Genomic DNA, 15,263 nt, shown 5'->3' with positions numbered 1-15,263 from the left:
GGGAAAACTATGGGTCATGTTCAAGAGCGCATATTTCCACACATGCGCGGGGGTTCCTTTCTCCGCGCCTCCCCTGGGCAATATCGTGGAACACTATAGGGGCCCAGCGCGGAGTAAAGTAGGCCCCCACAGAAACAGCCCGCCCGTCGATCGGTAGGTCCCGTTTGCAGGCCAGGCAACTGTGGGGGCCCTCCCCGGGGTCGGATCCCCTGCTCCCCCCTCCCCCCCCCCATCTGCCCCCAGGACAGCCCACACACCGTACCTTCCAGGTCCCGCTGTGTGTGAGGTGAGTAATCCACCCTGGCGGGACTGGGCCAAACTCGTCGGTGACTTGTCCCATCGGGGCCCAGAGAATCGCCGGGGGGCTGCTGTCAATGCCCCCAACCGGCACAGCGGGAATTCCGCTGGCGCCCGAAAACGGCGCCGGAGAATCGGGAAGCTAGCGGCGCAGGGTCGGAGAATCCCAGCCTATGTGTTAATGAGACCATCGCAGTTTAAGATGTACTGTGTTAATCCTAAAATCTGTGTGTAATTGTCAAGATAAAAGGGGAGTAAAGAAGTATAGTATTATCCAATTTTTAATGTTTACTTTAATGATTTTTTCTTGTTTTTAAAATTAATTAGTGGTCCTGTTACTCTGTTTCTCCATGTTTTATTTTTAAAAAGTGAAAGTTCAGTTTGTGCCAGGATTTAATTCTGGGTTCTTCCTGTCCAGTTATCACATCAATCAGGATCGTAACATGTGAATATGATATGTACCTAAGCATTTGACTGGCACTGCATAGCACATGTTTAGGCTGGTGTTCCCACAATTAGTGGTTGGAAAATCAAAGGATGTGCACCATGGCCAGCATGGTAGCATAGTGGTTAGCACAATTGCTTCACCGTTCCAGGGTCCCAAGTTCGATTCCCGGCTGGGTCACTGTCTGAGCGGAGTCTGCACGTTCTTTCCGTGTCTGCGTGGGTTTCCTCCGGGTGCTCTGCTTTCCTCCCACAGTCCAAAGATGTGCGGGTTAGGTGGATTGGCCACGCTAAATTGCCCTTGGTGTCCAAAAAGGTTAAGTGGGGGTTGCTGGGTTACAGAGATAGGGTAGATACATGGGCTTGAGTAAGGTGCTCTTTGTAAGGGCCGATGCAGACACAATGGGCCGAATGGCCTCCTTCTGTACTGTAAATTCTATGAATCCAGGATAAAAGATGTGCAGAGTTCTGAGGAAGGAGTAGGACAGTGGGATAAAAGATATCTTTTAAGAAAATCCTTCCGTCCTGTAAGATTTTATAATTCGAAGGAATTTGTACCCATTTTACTTGTGCAGTTAATATGCACATAAATTGGAACTTTCTCATGGGAAATATTATTGCAGATAGGCAGAACAGGATGGACAAATGTGATTGAAAGGGAACCAAATCTTGCGATCAAATAGAAAGTCCATTTTCGCTGGGAACTGACTGCACAGCAATTCTATTGGACGAGTCAACAGAATTAAACACAAATACAAAAAAGAACAGTTTCCACTTGAAATAGCTTCCCTCATTCTACTCTCTGCTACAGGAGAGGAGTAATTTCAGTTTTGGTTTCATGCCTCTATCATTTAAAAATGGCCCAGCAATCTGACAAATTATAGGTTTCGCTCACATGTATGCATCACCCCGTGACCCGTAGCTGTAAGTTCATATACTCTTTGTGACCATCTACAGTTCCATTTCAACAAGGTCCTTGATTTTGTGGGTGTGTCCTTTGGGCCTGCGGGAAGTCACTTTACATAACTTACTACTGCAGGGAACCTCTCCAGCTGGGAGATTGCATTACAAATTCTGGCTATGGTTTCCTGTCCCTTTGGATTAAAGGTTTGAAAATCAGGAGCAGTGCGTGCCTGCATTTCCAATATTTGCTGCTGGTGGGCGAAGTTCTCCAGCAGCAGTGCGGAGTCGGAAAACTATCTAGTTACGCAAAGATAACTGTGAATGATTTAGCTGATGAGTAAAAGAAGAGTCGACATTCTGAACAGGAAGAGCAATAAGTTTGAAATTCAGTCTCCGAAAACTGTAAAGCTATTTGTAAAGTTCACAGAGTGGAAAATTCATGTTGCTATTTTGGTGCTGTCGCGATTGAGAATAAGCAACAGCTACAGCAATTCTTTGGTGCAGAGCTGCGGGCACAAAGCATTTTGACTGGCACTGCATATCACAAGTTTAGGCATGTGGCCCCACAATTAGTGGTTGGAAAGTAAAAGGATGTGCAGCATATTTCCCAATGTGTGCTTTTGGCAGGTTAGAATCTGCACTTGTATTGATCATGAAAGTTAATTTGAAGGATTCGTCCAAGGTAGGTGAAATTGTCGTTGTAATGCATACCAGCTAATCAGTAGCGATGCACAGCAACCAGTCAGCATTGAATATAATGGCTAATCATCCACTTTTCAAATCCTTTGCATATTTTAATCATGTTTCTTTTTTAAAAGATGCATTTGGTCATGAAAATGATCACCATGCCGGACATGATATATTGCCAAAATACTGGATCTTAACTGGGTTGCCTGGTGGAGTGAGAAGATAGGTGAAAGGGGAGTTGGAAAGGAGCTTGCAGAACCTTGGATCTCAAGTCACCGTGCTGCCAGCTGGTGACCATGTATCTTGCAGCTGAGGTCATGGAGATATCTACCAATGACCTGACCTTCATTTCTGTCAAAACACTGCATAATGTCACAACAACACAAAGCCCAAATCAAACATATTAGTTACTGGCAAAGAGCTCACAAAGCAGCCCAATTAGACTCTGGACGGACACATTTCTTTGGAGGAGAACCACACTTGTCATATCTTTTACCCTATTTGATGAGCAGATTTCAAAATGTGCCGTGTTTAGAGGATATATTTAGCTAATTCCTAAATTGACAGTATTGTGCTCCTGCGAAGAGCATTGTTACTGAGACTGTGCAGCTCCTGGGCTTTCGTTGATAAATCAGTTTGCTTGTGTTTACAATCTTTCTGCACCACTTCATGTTTTGCCAGTGGTTTAATTGCATCTGTCCCCAAGGAATTCCATAACCAGCTGTCTGACTACACAAACTCAAAAGGAACAATTGTGACTCCGTTGGCTATAGCACCATAAAGGGACGTAGCACTATAATTCAATGATGAAGCAGTGAGCTATTAGGATAAGGTGAGAATGAAAGAACACAGAAATGTGCAATGTGAGAAGAGTATTTGTCCCCCAGCCCCCAGCTCCATCTCATCCACCGACTGTATCCTCATTATCGATCATAGGTTTTGAATTCTGCTCTTACCTTTATTGCCGCCGTCAGCACCTTCTATAGTCTTTCACACTATCATTAACACTTTCTTTGTCTTGTGTCCTACACATCTTCGTTGCAATCTCTGCTAGCTCCCACCCATCACTGACCTTCTGCGATGCTCCACCCCGCTCTTATACCGTAAACAATCCTCCACATTCTCCCTCTCTTAAGTTCTGAAGAAGACTCATACGGACTCAAATATTACCCTTTGTTTCTCTCTTCGCCGGACCTGCTGAGTTTTTCCAGAATTTTTTATTTCTATTATGGGTTTGGAATTCACTCTTTGAAATAAAAATGGACCCCCTCAACTTTATTCAACATGTCAGTTGCCTATTTTCCCTGGTAAAAACCACCTTTAAAGCAGGTTTCGCTACCTCATCCAGACTTGAAGATAAACATGAGTAAATATACATATTGTCTGTTAACTGCTGCTCAACATGTGTTTAATAAACAGTTGGTAAATATAGGCACGTGTGAAAAACTTGCCCTTTCCCAGCTACAACTATAGGAACATGGGCAGAAATCAGCAACCACTCTATTAGTGCCAGCGCATAAAATAGCTGTACCTCGCACTAACGTACAGAAGAATCCTATCTGGAACTCATTGAGTCACATCATGCATCTTGGTTATGCAACGCACTCCAAGGTCAAAAGATCAAAATGAGAAACCAGGATGATTTATTGTGAATTCTGTCTCACAATCTGGATTTTGTTTGCTGGGGTGAGCAGGTTCAGTGCTGGCTTGAAAAATGTGAAGTGGGCTCAGTTTGGGCTTAGTCGATTGCCAATCATTGATGGTCCTTGCCTCTCTCTTTCTGTCCTCTGAATCAGGAATAGAAATAAAGACAGCATGGAGTGGTGAGAACGTGGAACTTGCTACCACAGGTTGAAGCCATTTTAAGAGGAAGTTCGGTAAGCATACAAGGGGGAAGAGAATAGAGTGTTTGATTACAAAAGATGGCGGTATTCTCCGCTCCTGATAAAAATCGGGATGACCGTTGTGAAATCGGCCGAGGTTCACGACGGCCTCAGGGCCCGCTCCCCGCACCTAATTCACCCCCAGCCAGGGGGCTAGGAGCGGGCCCCCGTCGTTCCCGGCCGCGACCTCACCGCGCCGGAAATGACACAGAAACGGCGCTTTTCTGATGTCATCCGTGCATGCGCGGTTGCCGGTTCCAACCTGCGCATGCGCGGATGCCATCAGCGTGCAGACGGCATGAACCCGCACATGCGCGGTGCCGTCTTTCACCACCGCCACCCGGCAAGACGTGGCGGCTTGATCTTGCTGGGCGGCGGAGGGGAAAGAGTGGGCACCGATCGCGGGCCTGTCTCCTCCCGAGCACAGTCGTGGTGCTCCCGTCCAAATCGGGCCCCTAGATGCCCCCAAACGGGCATCTGGCGCCCGTTTCACGAATGCAGCGACCAGGTGTGGTTGCTGCCGTGGTGAAACGGGCGTGAAGGGCCGGCCGCTCGGCCCATCGGGCTCGGAGAATCGCCGTTCGTCATGTAAAACGGCGAGCGGCGATTGTCCGAGCCGGGGGGGGGGGGGGGGGGGGGGGAATCGCTGGAGGCGCCAGGGGGGCGTACAAAATGTCGGGAGGCCCTCCCACGATTCTCCCACGCCACGTGGGGAGCGGAGAATTCCGCCCGGGAGATTTGAGCACAGCATAAACATAAGAACTAGGAGCAGGGGTAGGCCATCTGGCCCCTTGAGCCTGCCCCGCCGTTCACTAGGATCATGGATGATCTTTTTGTGGGCTCAGCTCCACTTACCCGCCCGCTCACAAAACCCTTAATTCCTTTGCTGTTCAAAAATCTACCTATCTTTCCTTAAAACCATTCAATGAGGTAACCTCAACTGCTTCACAGGGCATGGAATTCCACAAATTTACAACCCTTTGGGTGAAGAAGCTCCTCCTTGACTCAGTCCTAAATCTACTCCCCCTTATTTTGAGGCTATGCCCCTTGTTCTAGTTTCACCCGCCAGTGGAAACAACCTCCCTGCTTCTATCTTAACTATTCCCTTCATAATTTTATGTTTCTATAAGATCCCCCCTCATTCATCTAAATTCCAATGAGTATAGTCCCAGTCTACTCAGTCTCTCCTCATAAGCCAATCCTCTCAAAACCGGAATGAACCTAGTAAATCTCCCCTGCACCCCCTCTAGTGCCAGCACATCCTTTCCAAAACTGGACACAGTACTCCAGGTGTGACCTCATCAGCACCCTATACAACTTCAACATAACCTCCCTATTTTTAAACTCCATCCCTCCAGCAATGAAGAACAAAATTCAAATTGCTTTCTTAATTACCTGTTGCACCTGTAAACCAACTTTGTGTGATTCATGCACAAGGACACCCAGGTCCCTCTTGCACAGCAGTATGCTGCAATTTTTTTTACCATTTAAATAATAGTCCATTTTGCTGTTATTCCTACCACATGGCCTCGCATTTACCAACATTGTACTCCATCTCCCAGACCCTTGCCCACTCACTTAAACTATCTGTAATCCATCTGCAGACTTTCAGTGTCCATCTGCACACTTTACTCTAGCACTCATCTTAGTGTCATCTGCAAACTTTAACACATAACACTTGGTCCCCAATTCCAAATCATCTATGTAAATTGTAAACAATTACGGTCCCAAAACTGATCCCTGAGGCACACCATGAGCCACTGATCGCCAACCAGAAAAACACCCATTTATCCCCACTCTTTGCTTTCTGTTAGTTAACCAATCCTCTATCCATGCTAATACATTACCCATAATGCTGTGCACCCTTGTTTTATGCAACATCCTTTTGTGCGGCACCTTGTCGAATGCCTTCTGGCAATCCAGATGCACCACATCCACCATGTCCTCAAAGTATTTCAATAAGTTAGTTAAACATAACCTGCCTTTCATGAACCCATGCTACGTCTGGCCAATAGGACAAATCCTATCCAGATGTCTCGCAATTTCTTCATTGATGATCGATTCAAGCATTTTCCGAACTACAGATTTGGCAGCATGGATTAACTGGGCTGAATGGCCTCTTTCTGTGAGCTGTGTATCCTATGTGATTTTAAAAAATTCATTCATGGGTGGTGGGCTTCGCTGGCTAGACCAGCATATATTGCCCATCCCCAATTGTCCTTGAATTAAGTGGCTTTTAAGAGTCACCACATTGCTGAGGTTCTGGAGTCACCTGTAGGCTAGACCAGGTATGGGTGGCAGGTTTCCTTCCCTAAAGGGCATCAGCGAACCAGATGAGTTTTTATGACAATTGAAAATGATTTCACGGCCATCATTAGACTTTTAATTTTTATTGAATTCAAATATCATCATCTGCTGTGAACCCTGGGGTTCTGGATTACTAGCCCAGTGACAATACCTGAAGGTAGGTGGAGTACCCAAAGATAAGCAATGCAGTTGGAATAATACAAGCACGTAGCAGTGGGCTTGGGGGGGGGGGGGGGGGGGGGGGATTGTCCTCCTCAAATAAATCAGTGATTGTTGCTCTATTTGGAATGGAGTAAATTTTTATTGTAGTAACAGAAGAACAGACAACATCATACAATATGAAAAACAATCGTATTGGGGGTAATATAATTGATGAAATATATTATGATTAATAATAAGTAGACATTTTCAGAATGATAGTGACATCTCATGGCTAAAATCCCTCTGTGCACTAACTAACTGGTATTGTATCATGTTAGGCTTCTGAGTGTGCCAAGTTAGACAAATCGACAACTTCATTACAAATTGTACATGGAGAAATTTCAACTTCATAATCTGGCGGATATTAAAGAAAAAGCAGCTGTTTTCAAGCCCATTCAGGAGATAGAAGACTTACTTGATTGTTGAATATGGTGACTCTTGGATGGAGTGACTGGACAGGTAGAAAGCTGGGTGTGAGGAAGCAAGGTGTGTGTGCACTGCCGTTTTGTCCTTTTTGAGTAAAGATTCTGTGGAAAGTGGGTGGTCGCGACTTCGGGATCTCAGGGTGCTGTCTGAGGACTAAGGAGGGAAAATATTGTCAGTTATCAAAAACCTTAACTCCAGCATCTGCTCTGAACATCAAGGAGGAAGAATGTGTCATTTCACATGCAATTAAACAATTACAATTTGATCAGAGAGGTAATGGAGAAATACCAATTTGCATATTTGCATACCGCTGCTTTCTTAATTAATCTTTATCTCCATTAGCAGCCCGGCTGCAGCTGGCTTCTGTCTGTTTAGATCTGTGTAGCTTTTTCACTCCGGGGAGCTATTTTTGTGTAATTTGCAGTGGAGGAAAACTGCATTAGTCCCGAAAAGAGTGTCACAAATTCAGTTTAGTTGTGCGCACAATGTGACCAAAGTAGATTAATGCCATGCACTGTGTCACAGTGTGTAACACCATAAATCCAGTTTAGTGCCACATTTAAAACCATGAAGACAGTTTCACATAAAAATGCCGTAAATGCATTTTACACAGGCACTACTTGTGCTCAGGGAATTTGACTGAATAGAAGGGGATTAATAAATTACATTCTATCACCACCTTTGTCTGTTCCACCGTGGGGACATAAGATTCATGATTTCTGCAGTCCAGTCATTTCACTTCTGTACCTGGTTTTTATGAAAAGCAAGTTGTGAAATTGGACTTTGGTCTTGTCCGAGCACTTGTGCAAAACCCGTATTGCCCACTCAGTAACAAAAACAAACAGGGACTCAATACCATAAATTAAAGTCTGTACTCAATCTTAGCAGGTGTCAGAATCAATGACATTGATCCCAGTGGATGCCATGCATTGACCCAACTCACATTAAAAAAGAATCGGAAAGATGAAGTGATGACACAAAGAGGCAGAAGGGGGAATTCTGACTCATTCTGTCCAAAGAAACCAGGCAGAATGGGATTTAAATTGGAAACAGTATACTTAGCACGCAATTCCCACAAAGTGGTTATTTTAACACCACTGGTTTTTATGCCTGCGCCTCATATATTTATGCAAATCGAGGTTGTATCACATTGATAAGACCCCCCCAGTGCAATTTTAAAGCTGAGTTGTCCATTGGGAGAAAGAAGCCAAGGATGAGGTAAGTGCTATGTCTCTCAGAAGCAAAGGAACCACTCTCGCTGTTCACCTCGTTGACAGTTGTCCACAGGATTCTCACAGGCTTGTCAGAATCGGTACAGCACAGGAGACGACCATTTGGCCTATCGTGTTTCTGCTGGCTCTCAGATGGAGCAATTTACCAGGCGCCATAAATTTGACTTCTCCCTATAGCCCTGCACAGTCTTCCTTTTCATGTAACAATCCGTGTCTTCTTAAATGCCTCGACTGAACTTACCTCCATCACATCCTCAGGCAGTGCATTCCAGATCCTAACCACTCGCTGCCTGGAAAGATTTTTCCCTCATGTGTTTTGTCCATTACCACGAATCTGTGCAATCTGTGCCCTCCTGGTCTTGTTCCTTCCACTAACAGGTTTTCTTCATCTACTCTGTCCAGACCCTTCATGATTCTGAATAGCTCTAACCAATCTCCTTTCAACTTTCCCCTCTTCAAGGATAAGACTCCCAACTTCTCCACTCTATCTGCAGTGTCTCATGTTCCTCGTCCCTGGAACCGCTCTTGTGAATCTTTTCTTCATTCAACCCAGTGCTTTATACAAGTTCAACATAACTTCCTTGCTTTTGTACTCTAAGCTCCAATGAATAAAGCCTAGGATGCCATATGCTTTCTTTAACAATGCTCCCAACCTGTCCTACATCTTCAATGATTTATACACCCAGGTTGTCTGCTCCTGCACCCTCTTCAGAATTCTTTATTTTATATTGTCACTCCACATTGTTCCGACCAAAATGAATCCCTTCACACTACTCTACACCCGCCCCCTCAGCGGCAGCGGCTGACGAGCCATTGAAATCTCCATTCACATCGGCGGAACGGAAAGATCCCACCAGTGTGATGGGCTGAAAAATTTCAGCTCTTATATTTGAAGCAACAAGCTTCAAATCCTTTAGAAAATCGTCAACATTGTCCAGTGGTCCAGGAGACTAGCAGTCTCACAAACACAAATGGCACAAGCATCTTTTAAAGCCACATTGCCAGCAGGGATAACTAGAATTAACCTCCATCCAATTGATTTGTTCTCATTTGAGTGCAGTGAGTCCTATTTATGGTTTGTGTCTGCCTTTACTTTTGGCTGTTAGTGACTATAAAGATGATTATGTGCTTGGTCAGCATCGATGTCTCCATGGCGCTTGTTTGAAATCTAGTTGAAGAACAACTATTCCACATCTTTATAAAATTAGGAACAGAGGTGGCATTATCCTTTTGAATTTTTTGAAAATCTTGGCATTCATGTGTGGCTCTCCTTTGCGTCCCGCTAACGTTGATTTTCAGCCCTTTTGTATCGCTCGGCTACCAATTCTCAAGTGGCTGAAGAAAGGAAACTTTGAACAGCAGGAAGTAAGATCATTGACCCTAATTAACCCTGAATTTCATCTGGTGTTGGTTAAAAATACATTACATTCCATCGATAGCCAGTATCTGAGGAATATACCTTCACTTATCGTTGTTTTTATTTTAATTTTGCTAGCCTGCCAATAGTTATAATGAGTGCATTTTTCCCTATTGGCCATTGTCCAATTACCTTAACAGAGGTGTTGGCGGGGCAGTACGGTGGCGCAGTGAATTAGCCCTGCAGCCTCATGGCACTGAGGTCCCAGGTTCGATCCCAACTCTGGGTCACTGTCCGTGTGGAGTTTGCATATTCTCCCCGTGTTTGTGTGGGTTTCGCCCCCACATTCCAAAAATGTGCAGGGTAGGTGGATTGGCCACACTAAATTGCCCCTTAATTGAAAAAAATGAATTGGGTACTCTAAATTTATAAAAAAACAAACAAAAAAAAAACAGAGGTGTTGGCTTAATTCCCAGTACACAGTTTCCTTTGACACTGTTAGTCAATGTCAAGGACATGGATATTTAAACACTGTATTTCTATGAGAGGAAACCAGAATCTGCGCTGTAGGCCATCTGGCATCACAGTCTGTCCACGCTGCACTCTGGGTTCCAGTGCATGCCCAGCACACCTGTACCAGCACCCTTTCAGGACTTTTTGCCAATTTTTGAGTTCAGGAACACCAGCAAGACCATTCTCTCCACCTCTGCCGTTACATTTGGATTTGGATTTATTGTCACGTGTACCGAGATACAGTGAAAAGTATTGTTCTGCATACAGTCCAGACAGATCGTTCCATACATGAAAAAGCATAGCATATATGATAGACACACAATCTAAATACATAGACACAGACATCGGGTGAAACGTACGGAGTGTACTACTCAATAGAGAAGATGTGTGGAGAGATCAGGTCAGTCCATAAGAGGGTCATTGAGGAGTCTCGTAACAGCGGAGAAGAAGCTGTTTTTGAACCTGTTAGTGCGTGTTCTCAGACTTTAGTATCTCTTGCCCAATGGAAGAGGTTGGAAGAGCGAATAACCCGGGTGGGAGGCATCTTTGGTTATGCTGCCCACTTTTCCAAGGCAGCGGGTGGTGTAGACATAGTCAACGGATGAGAGGCGCATCCGCATGATGGACTGGGCTGTGTTTACGACTCTGTGTAGGTCCTTACGGTCTTGTTCCAAGCAGTTTCCATACCAGGCTGTGATGCAGCCAGATAGGGGGTGGGATTCTCCTCCGGCGTGATTCTCCATTTTGCCGACGCCCGGGGGTTTCCCGATGGCGTAGGGCTGCCCTAGAATGGGAAACCCCATTCACCGGCTGGCGTAATGGAGAATCCCGTCGACGGGTCGAGGCTAAAAAGTGGCGTGGCGGGGTGCAAAATCCAGGATGTTTTCTATGGTGCATCTATAAAAATCGGTAAGAGTCAATGTGGACATGCCAAATTTCCTTAGTTTCCTGGGGAGGCTGTTGTGCTTTCTTGGTCGCAGCACCGATGTGTGTGGACCAGGACATATTGTTGATGATGTGCACACCTAGGAATTTGAAGCTGTCAACTATCGCCACTCGGCAGACTGGGGTGTGTACGATACTTGGCTTCCTGAAGTCAATGACCAGCTCTTTAGTTTTGCTGATGTTGAGGGAGAGATGGTTGTCGTTACACCACTCCACTAGGTTCTCTATCTCCCTCCTGTACTCTGACTCATCGTTGTTTGAGATCCGACCCACTATAGTTGTGTGTGTAGGGCGTATAGTAGAGGGCCAAGTAGGCAGCCTTGCGGGGCCCTGATATTGAGAACTATCATGGAGGAGATGTTGTTTTTTTCTTACTGATTGTGGTCTATGCATCAGGAAGTCTAAGATCCAGTTGCAGAGGGAGGAGCCACATCCTAGGTTTTAGAGTTTTGATGTTAAGCTTGGCTGGGATTATGGTGTCAAAGGGGCTGGTTTAGTGCTGTGGGCTTAACAGCTGGCTTATAATGCAGAACAAGGCCAGCAGCACGGGTTCAATTCCCATACCAGCCTCCCCGAACAGGCGCTGGAATGTGGCAACGATGAAAAATGAAATGAAAATCGCTTATTGTCACGAGTAGGCTTCAATTAAGTTACTGTGAAAAGCCCCTAGTTGCCACATTTCGGCGCCTGTCCGGGGAGGCTGGTACGGGAATCGAACCGTGCTGCTGGCCTGCTTGGTCTGCTTTAAAAGCCAGCGATTTAGCCCAGTGAGCTAAACCAGCCCCTCTCGGGGCATTTCATAGTAACTTCACTGAAGCCTACGTGCGAAAATATGTGATTGTTATTATCATTAGCTGTAGTCAATGAATAGGAGTAGGAGTCCTTGCTGTCGAGATGCTTCAGGGAATGATGTAGGGCCAGGGAGATAGCGTCTGCTGTGGATAGGTTCCAGCGGTATGTGAATTGCAGTGGATCAAGGCATTCCGGGGGTATGGAGTTAATGTATCTCATGACTGATCTCGCAAAGCACGTCATAATGATAGATGTCAAGGCCACCGGATGGTAATCGTTGAGGCACGATGCCTGGCTCTTCTTTGGCACCAATATGATGGTGGTCGTTTTGAAGGAGGTGGGAACCTCGGAACGCAGTAGGTTGAAGATGTTCGTGAATACACCCGCCAGTTGGTTAACGCAGGATATGAGTGCACAACCAATTCTTGTACCATCAAACATTTTTTTGTACTTTCTTCTTCACCCTGCCACTGGGGCCATCACATGGGGTTGTCTTTGGCGGGATCGGAAAGATCCTGCCAGTGGGAAAGGCTGGAAAATCACGCTCCACAGTTTTGCGTGGGACTGTGGAGGGGGTTTTCCTCCCTCTCCCCAGTGTGTTCTGCAGTGGCCGGCGATGAGATCTTCTTGTCCCGCCATTGACAATGGGGTTTCCCGTTGAACACACCCCTTGCCGCTACAGCGCACCATCAACAGGAACATAAGATCCCGCAAGCATGAACGACCAGAAAATGCTGCCCTATAAGTGCAGTCTGACCAGGAACCTACACAAGTTCAAATAATTTCATTCCTTTTAAATTCTAGGAATAAATCCCAGTGCTTTGTTCAAATTTTTAACTGGTTTGCTGACCTGCTATAATACTTTTAATGATATGTTCATCTCTATCCCCAGTTCCCTTTGCCCTCTTTACTGACTCATTTGCTAAGATATAGGAGATGGCTCTATTTCACTTCACATTAAAATAAAAGCAAAATACTGCGAATGCTGGAACTCTAAAATAAAAACAGAAAATGCTGGATAGACTCAGCAGATCTGGCCGCATCTCTCTCTCTTGAATCAGAGTTAACGTGACTAGAAATGTTAAACTCTGTTTCTCTCACCACAGATGCAGCCAGACCTGATGAGTTTATCGAGCATTTTCTGTTCTTATTTCACATTTATCTGTGTTAAAGTTAATACACACTCAAGAATACAATTTTTCTAATTATTTTTTCTATTATGCTATATTCTTCCTCACTATTAACTGCAACCTCCCTCTTTACAATGGTATAATCTGCAAGTTTTGATATTGACTTACTTGTTCCAAATTTCTGATCATTAATGAAAATGATGAATTACAGTGGTCCCAGCACGGATCATTGTGCAGCACCACCTCATACCTTCGTCCATTCTAAATTACTACTCTTACTCCCTTGCTTGATAATGTTTCAGCCAATTGTTTATCCATTCGGCTATTTGTCCCCTGGCTGTACATGCCTTTACCTTTGCCGTCAGTCTTCTGCTTGTTATCTTATCAGGGGCCTTTCAAAAGGTTTTTGAGGTTGATCTAATTTGCAACATCAGCTACCTGGAGTAATTAGCAGTGGTTTTGTTATTGAATCAGTCGGCACTTCACTGGAGGAGAGAGGTTCCCCTAATTAGTTGCCTTTTTTGTACAGTCACCAAATTGTGATTTCTCATAATTAATTAATGCCCCACTGTCAGGCAGCTCTTTCAATTGAAAACCTAAGTAGAGGACAAGACCCATCGCATAGGGTAACATCAGCATGAAAAAGACTTGGAAAGATGAAGCAGTGACTCGGGGTGCGATTCTCTGGAAAGATGTGGTAGGGAGTGGGAACTGCCGAGGGCTTCCCGGCGCTCGGCCCAGTGAGGTTACCAATGCTATTCAACGTTAATTTGTCCACTAAACGAGGCCCCTATGGCTTCTTACTGCAAATGAAGGCTCGCCAGCCAATTCGTCGGCACAGCGCTCACCAGCACCCTGCTACCAAGGTCAAGCAGCACTTAAGCAGTACTTGCTCAGCCAATCACAGCTAATATTCGGGATGCAGACCTGGGGAGGCTCGTGAATGCAGTGGAGGCCAGGAGAGATGTCCTGTTCCCCCGGGGGTCAGCCACGGGGTAGCCAGTGGGACGAGGTGGCAGCATCTGTAAGCTCCGGAGGTGACCAGGAGGACTGGCCTCCTGGTGATGAGGCATTAAAATTGGAGATTTCCCTGTTGCTAACATGCACACGATTGAATACCTTCCTCCCAACAGTTAGAGTCATCAGCACCGCCACTTGCATCTGACAGGTATTCCACTGGGAGAAATTTGAATTCCCCAGATTAGTTGAGACCATAAGTTATAATCGACAGACAACCATGATGTGGCCAAAGTTGACCTTCTTACTGATTGTATTTCCAGCTATGAATTTCAAGTGAAGTCTTTGAAATTCACTCGTGGTTCCTGTTGCTCAGTAATCGTTCAATGGTTAGTGGAATTTTCGACACATCTTGGAAACGAAAAAGGTTCGGTTTCCAGACCGTACATCTCTTGAAAGCAGTAGACAGCAATACTCAATATTAGAAAAAATATATCAAAGGGACAATTAGCGCTATTTTGGAACAAACTATAAATAAACAATGAACTATCTGCTTTGCCAAACACCTTGGTTTTCAGTTGCCACGACAATTTAATTCCCAGGGCGATTCTCTTCCAATGAATCTCAGTGAAAACTTGAGAAATAGGACATTTTCTTTCCATTAGCAGCAATGTAGTATTCGGGCCTTCAAACTGACTTTAATAAATTCAGACATCGACTTAAGTCACTTTGCCAGCTTTTCCTGTTGCCACTTCTGACCTGCTTCCCCCTCACCGCCTGGGCTATTTACACATTCTCGGCACCTTTTAAATATTTCAAATTTCTTTTGTCATGCTTATCCCATCTTAATATTGCTTCTGTCAATTGATTAATTTCCCTATTTCCGTTTAGGCAATATTAGGCCTATTTGCATCCTTTCATTTGTGCATATGCGTTTTCCCCTCCTCTTTCGCTCCATAGGAATAAACAGGAGAATAGGACCGGGGAGTGGGAATAGGCCACTCAGCCCCTTCAGCCTGCGCCGCCATTCAATAAGATCTGGCTGTGGTCTCAATACCTCTTTAATGAAAAATGAAATGAAAATCGCTTGTCACGAGTAGGCTTCAATGAAATTACTGAGAAAAGCCCTTAGTCGCCACATTCCGGCGCCTGTCCGGGGAGGCTGGTACGGGAATCGAACCGTGCTGCT

The 15,263-nt window shown here is 45.1% G+C and overlaps 1 protein-coding gene across 1 annotated transcript in view; it reads right to left on the bottom strand.

The window, feature by feature from the left end:
- The window catches only part of LOC119965894 (genetic suppressor element 1-like), a 212,530-nt gene that overhangs the window by 74,537 nt on the left and 122,730 nt on the right, over window positions 1–15,263 (bottom strand). Inside the window, 1 exon segment of the mRNA XM_038796865.1 lies at window positions 7,138–7,301. Coding sequence (XP_038652793.1) covers window positions 7,138–7,301 — 164 coding nt within the window.

Source organism: Scyliorhinus canicula, chromosome 5, assembly GCF_902713615.1.
Source record: "Scyliorhinus canicula chromosome 5, sScyCan1.1, whole genome shotgun sequence".
Classification (NCBI taxonomy): Eukaryota; Metazoa; Chordata; class Chondrichthyes; order Carcharhiniformes; family Scyliorhinidae; genus Scyliorhinus; species Scyliorhinus canicula.
Note: the sequence above shows the minus strand (reverse complement) of the source record. Positions and strands in the feature narration are given on the sequence as shown.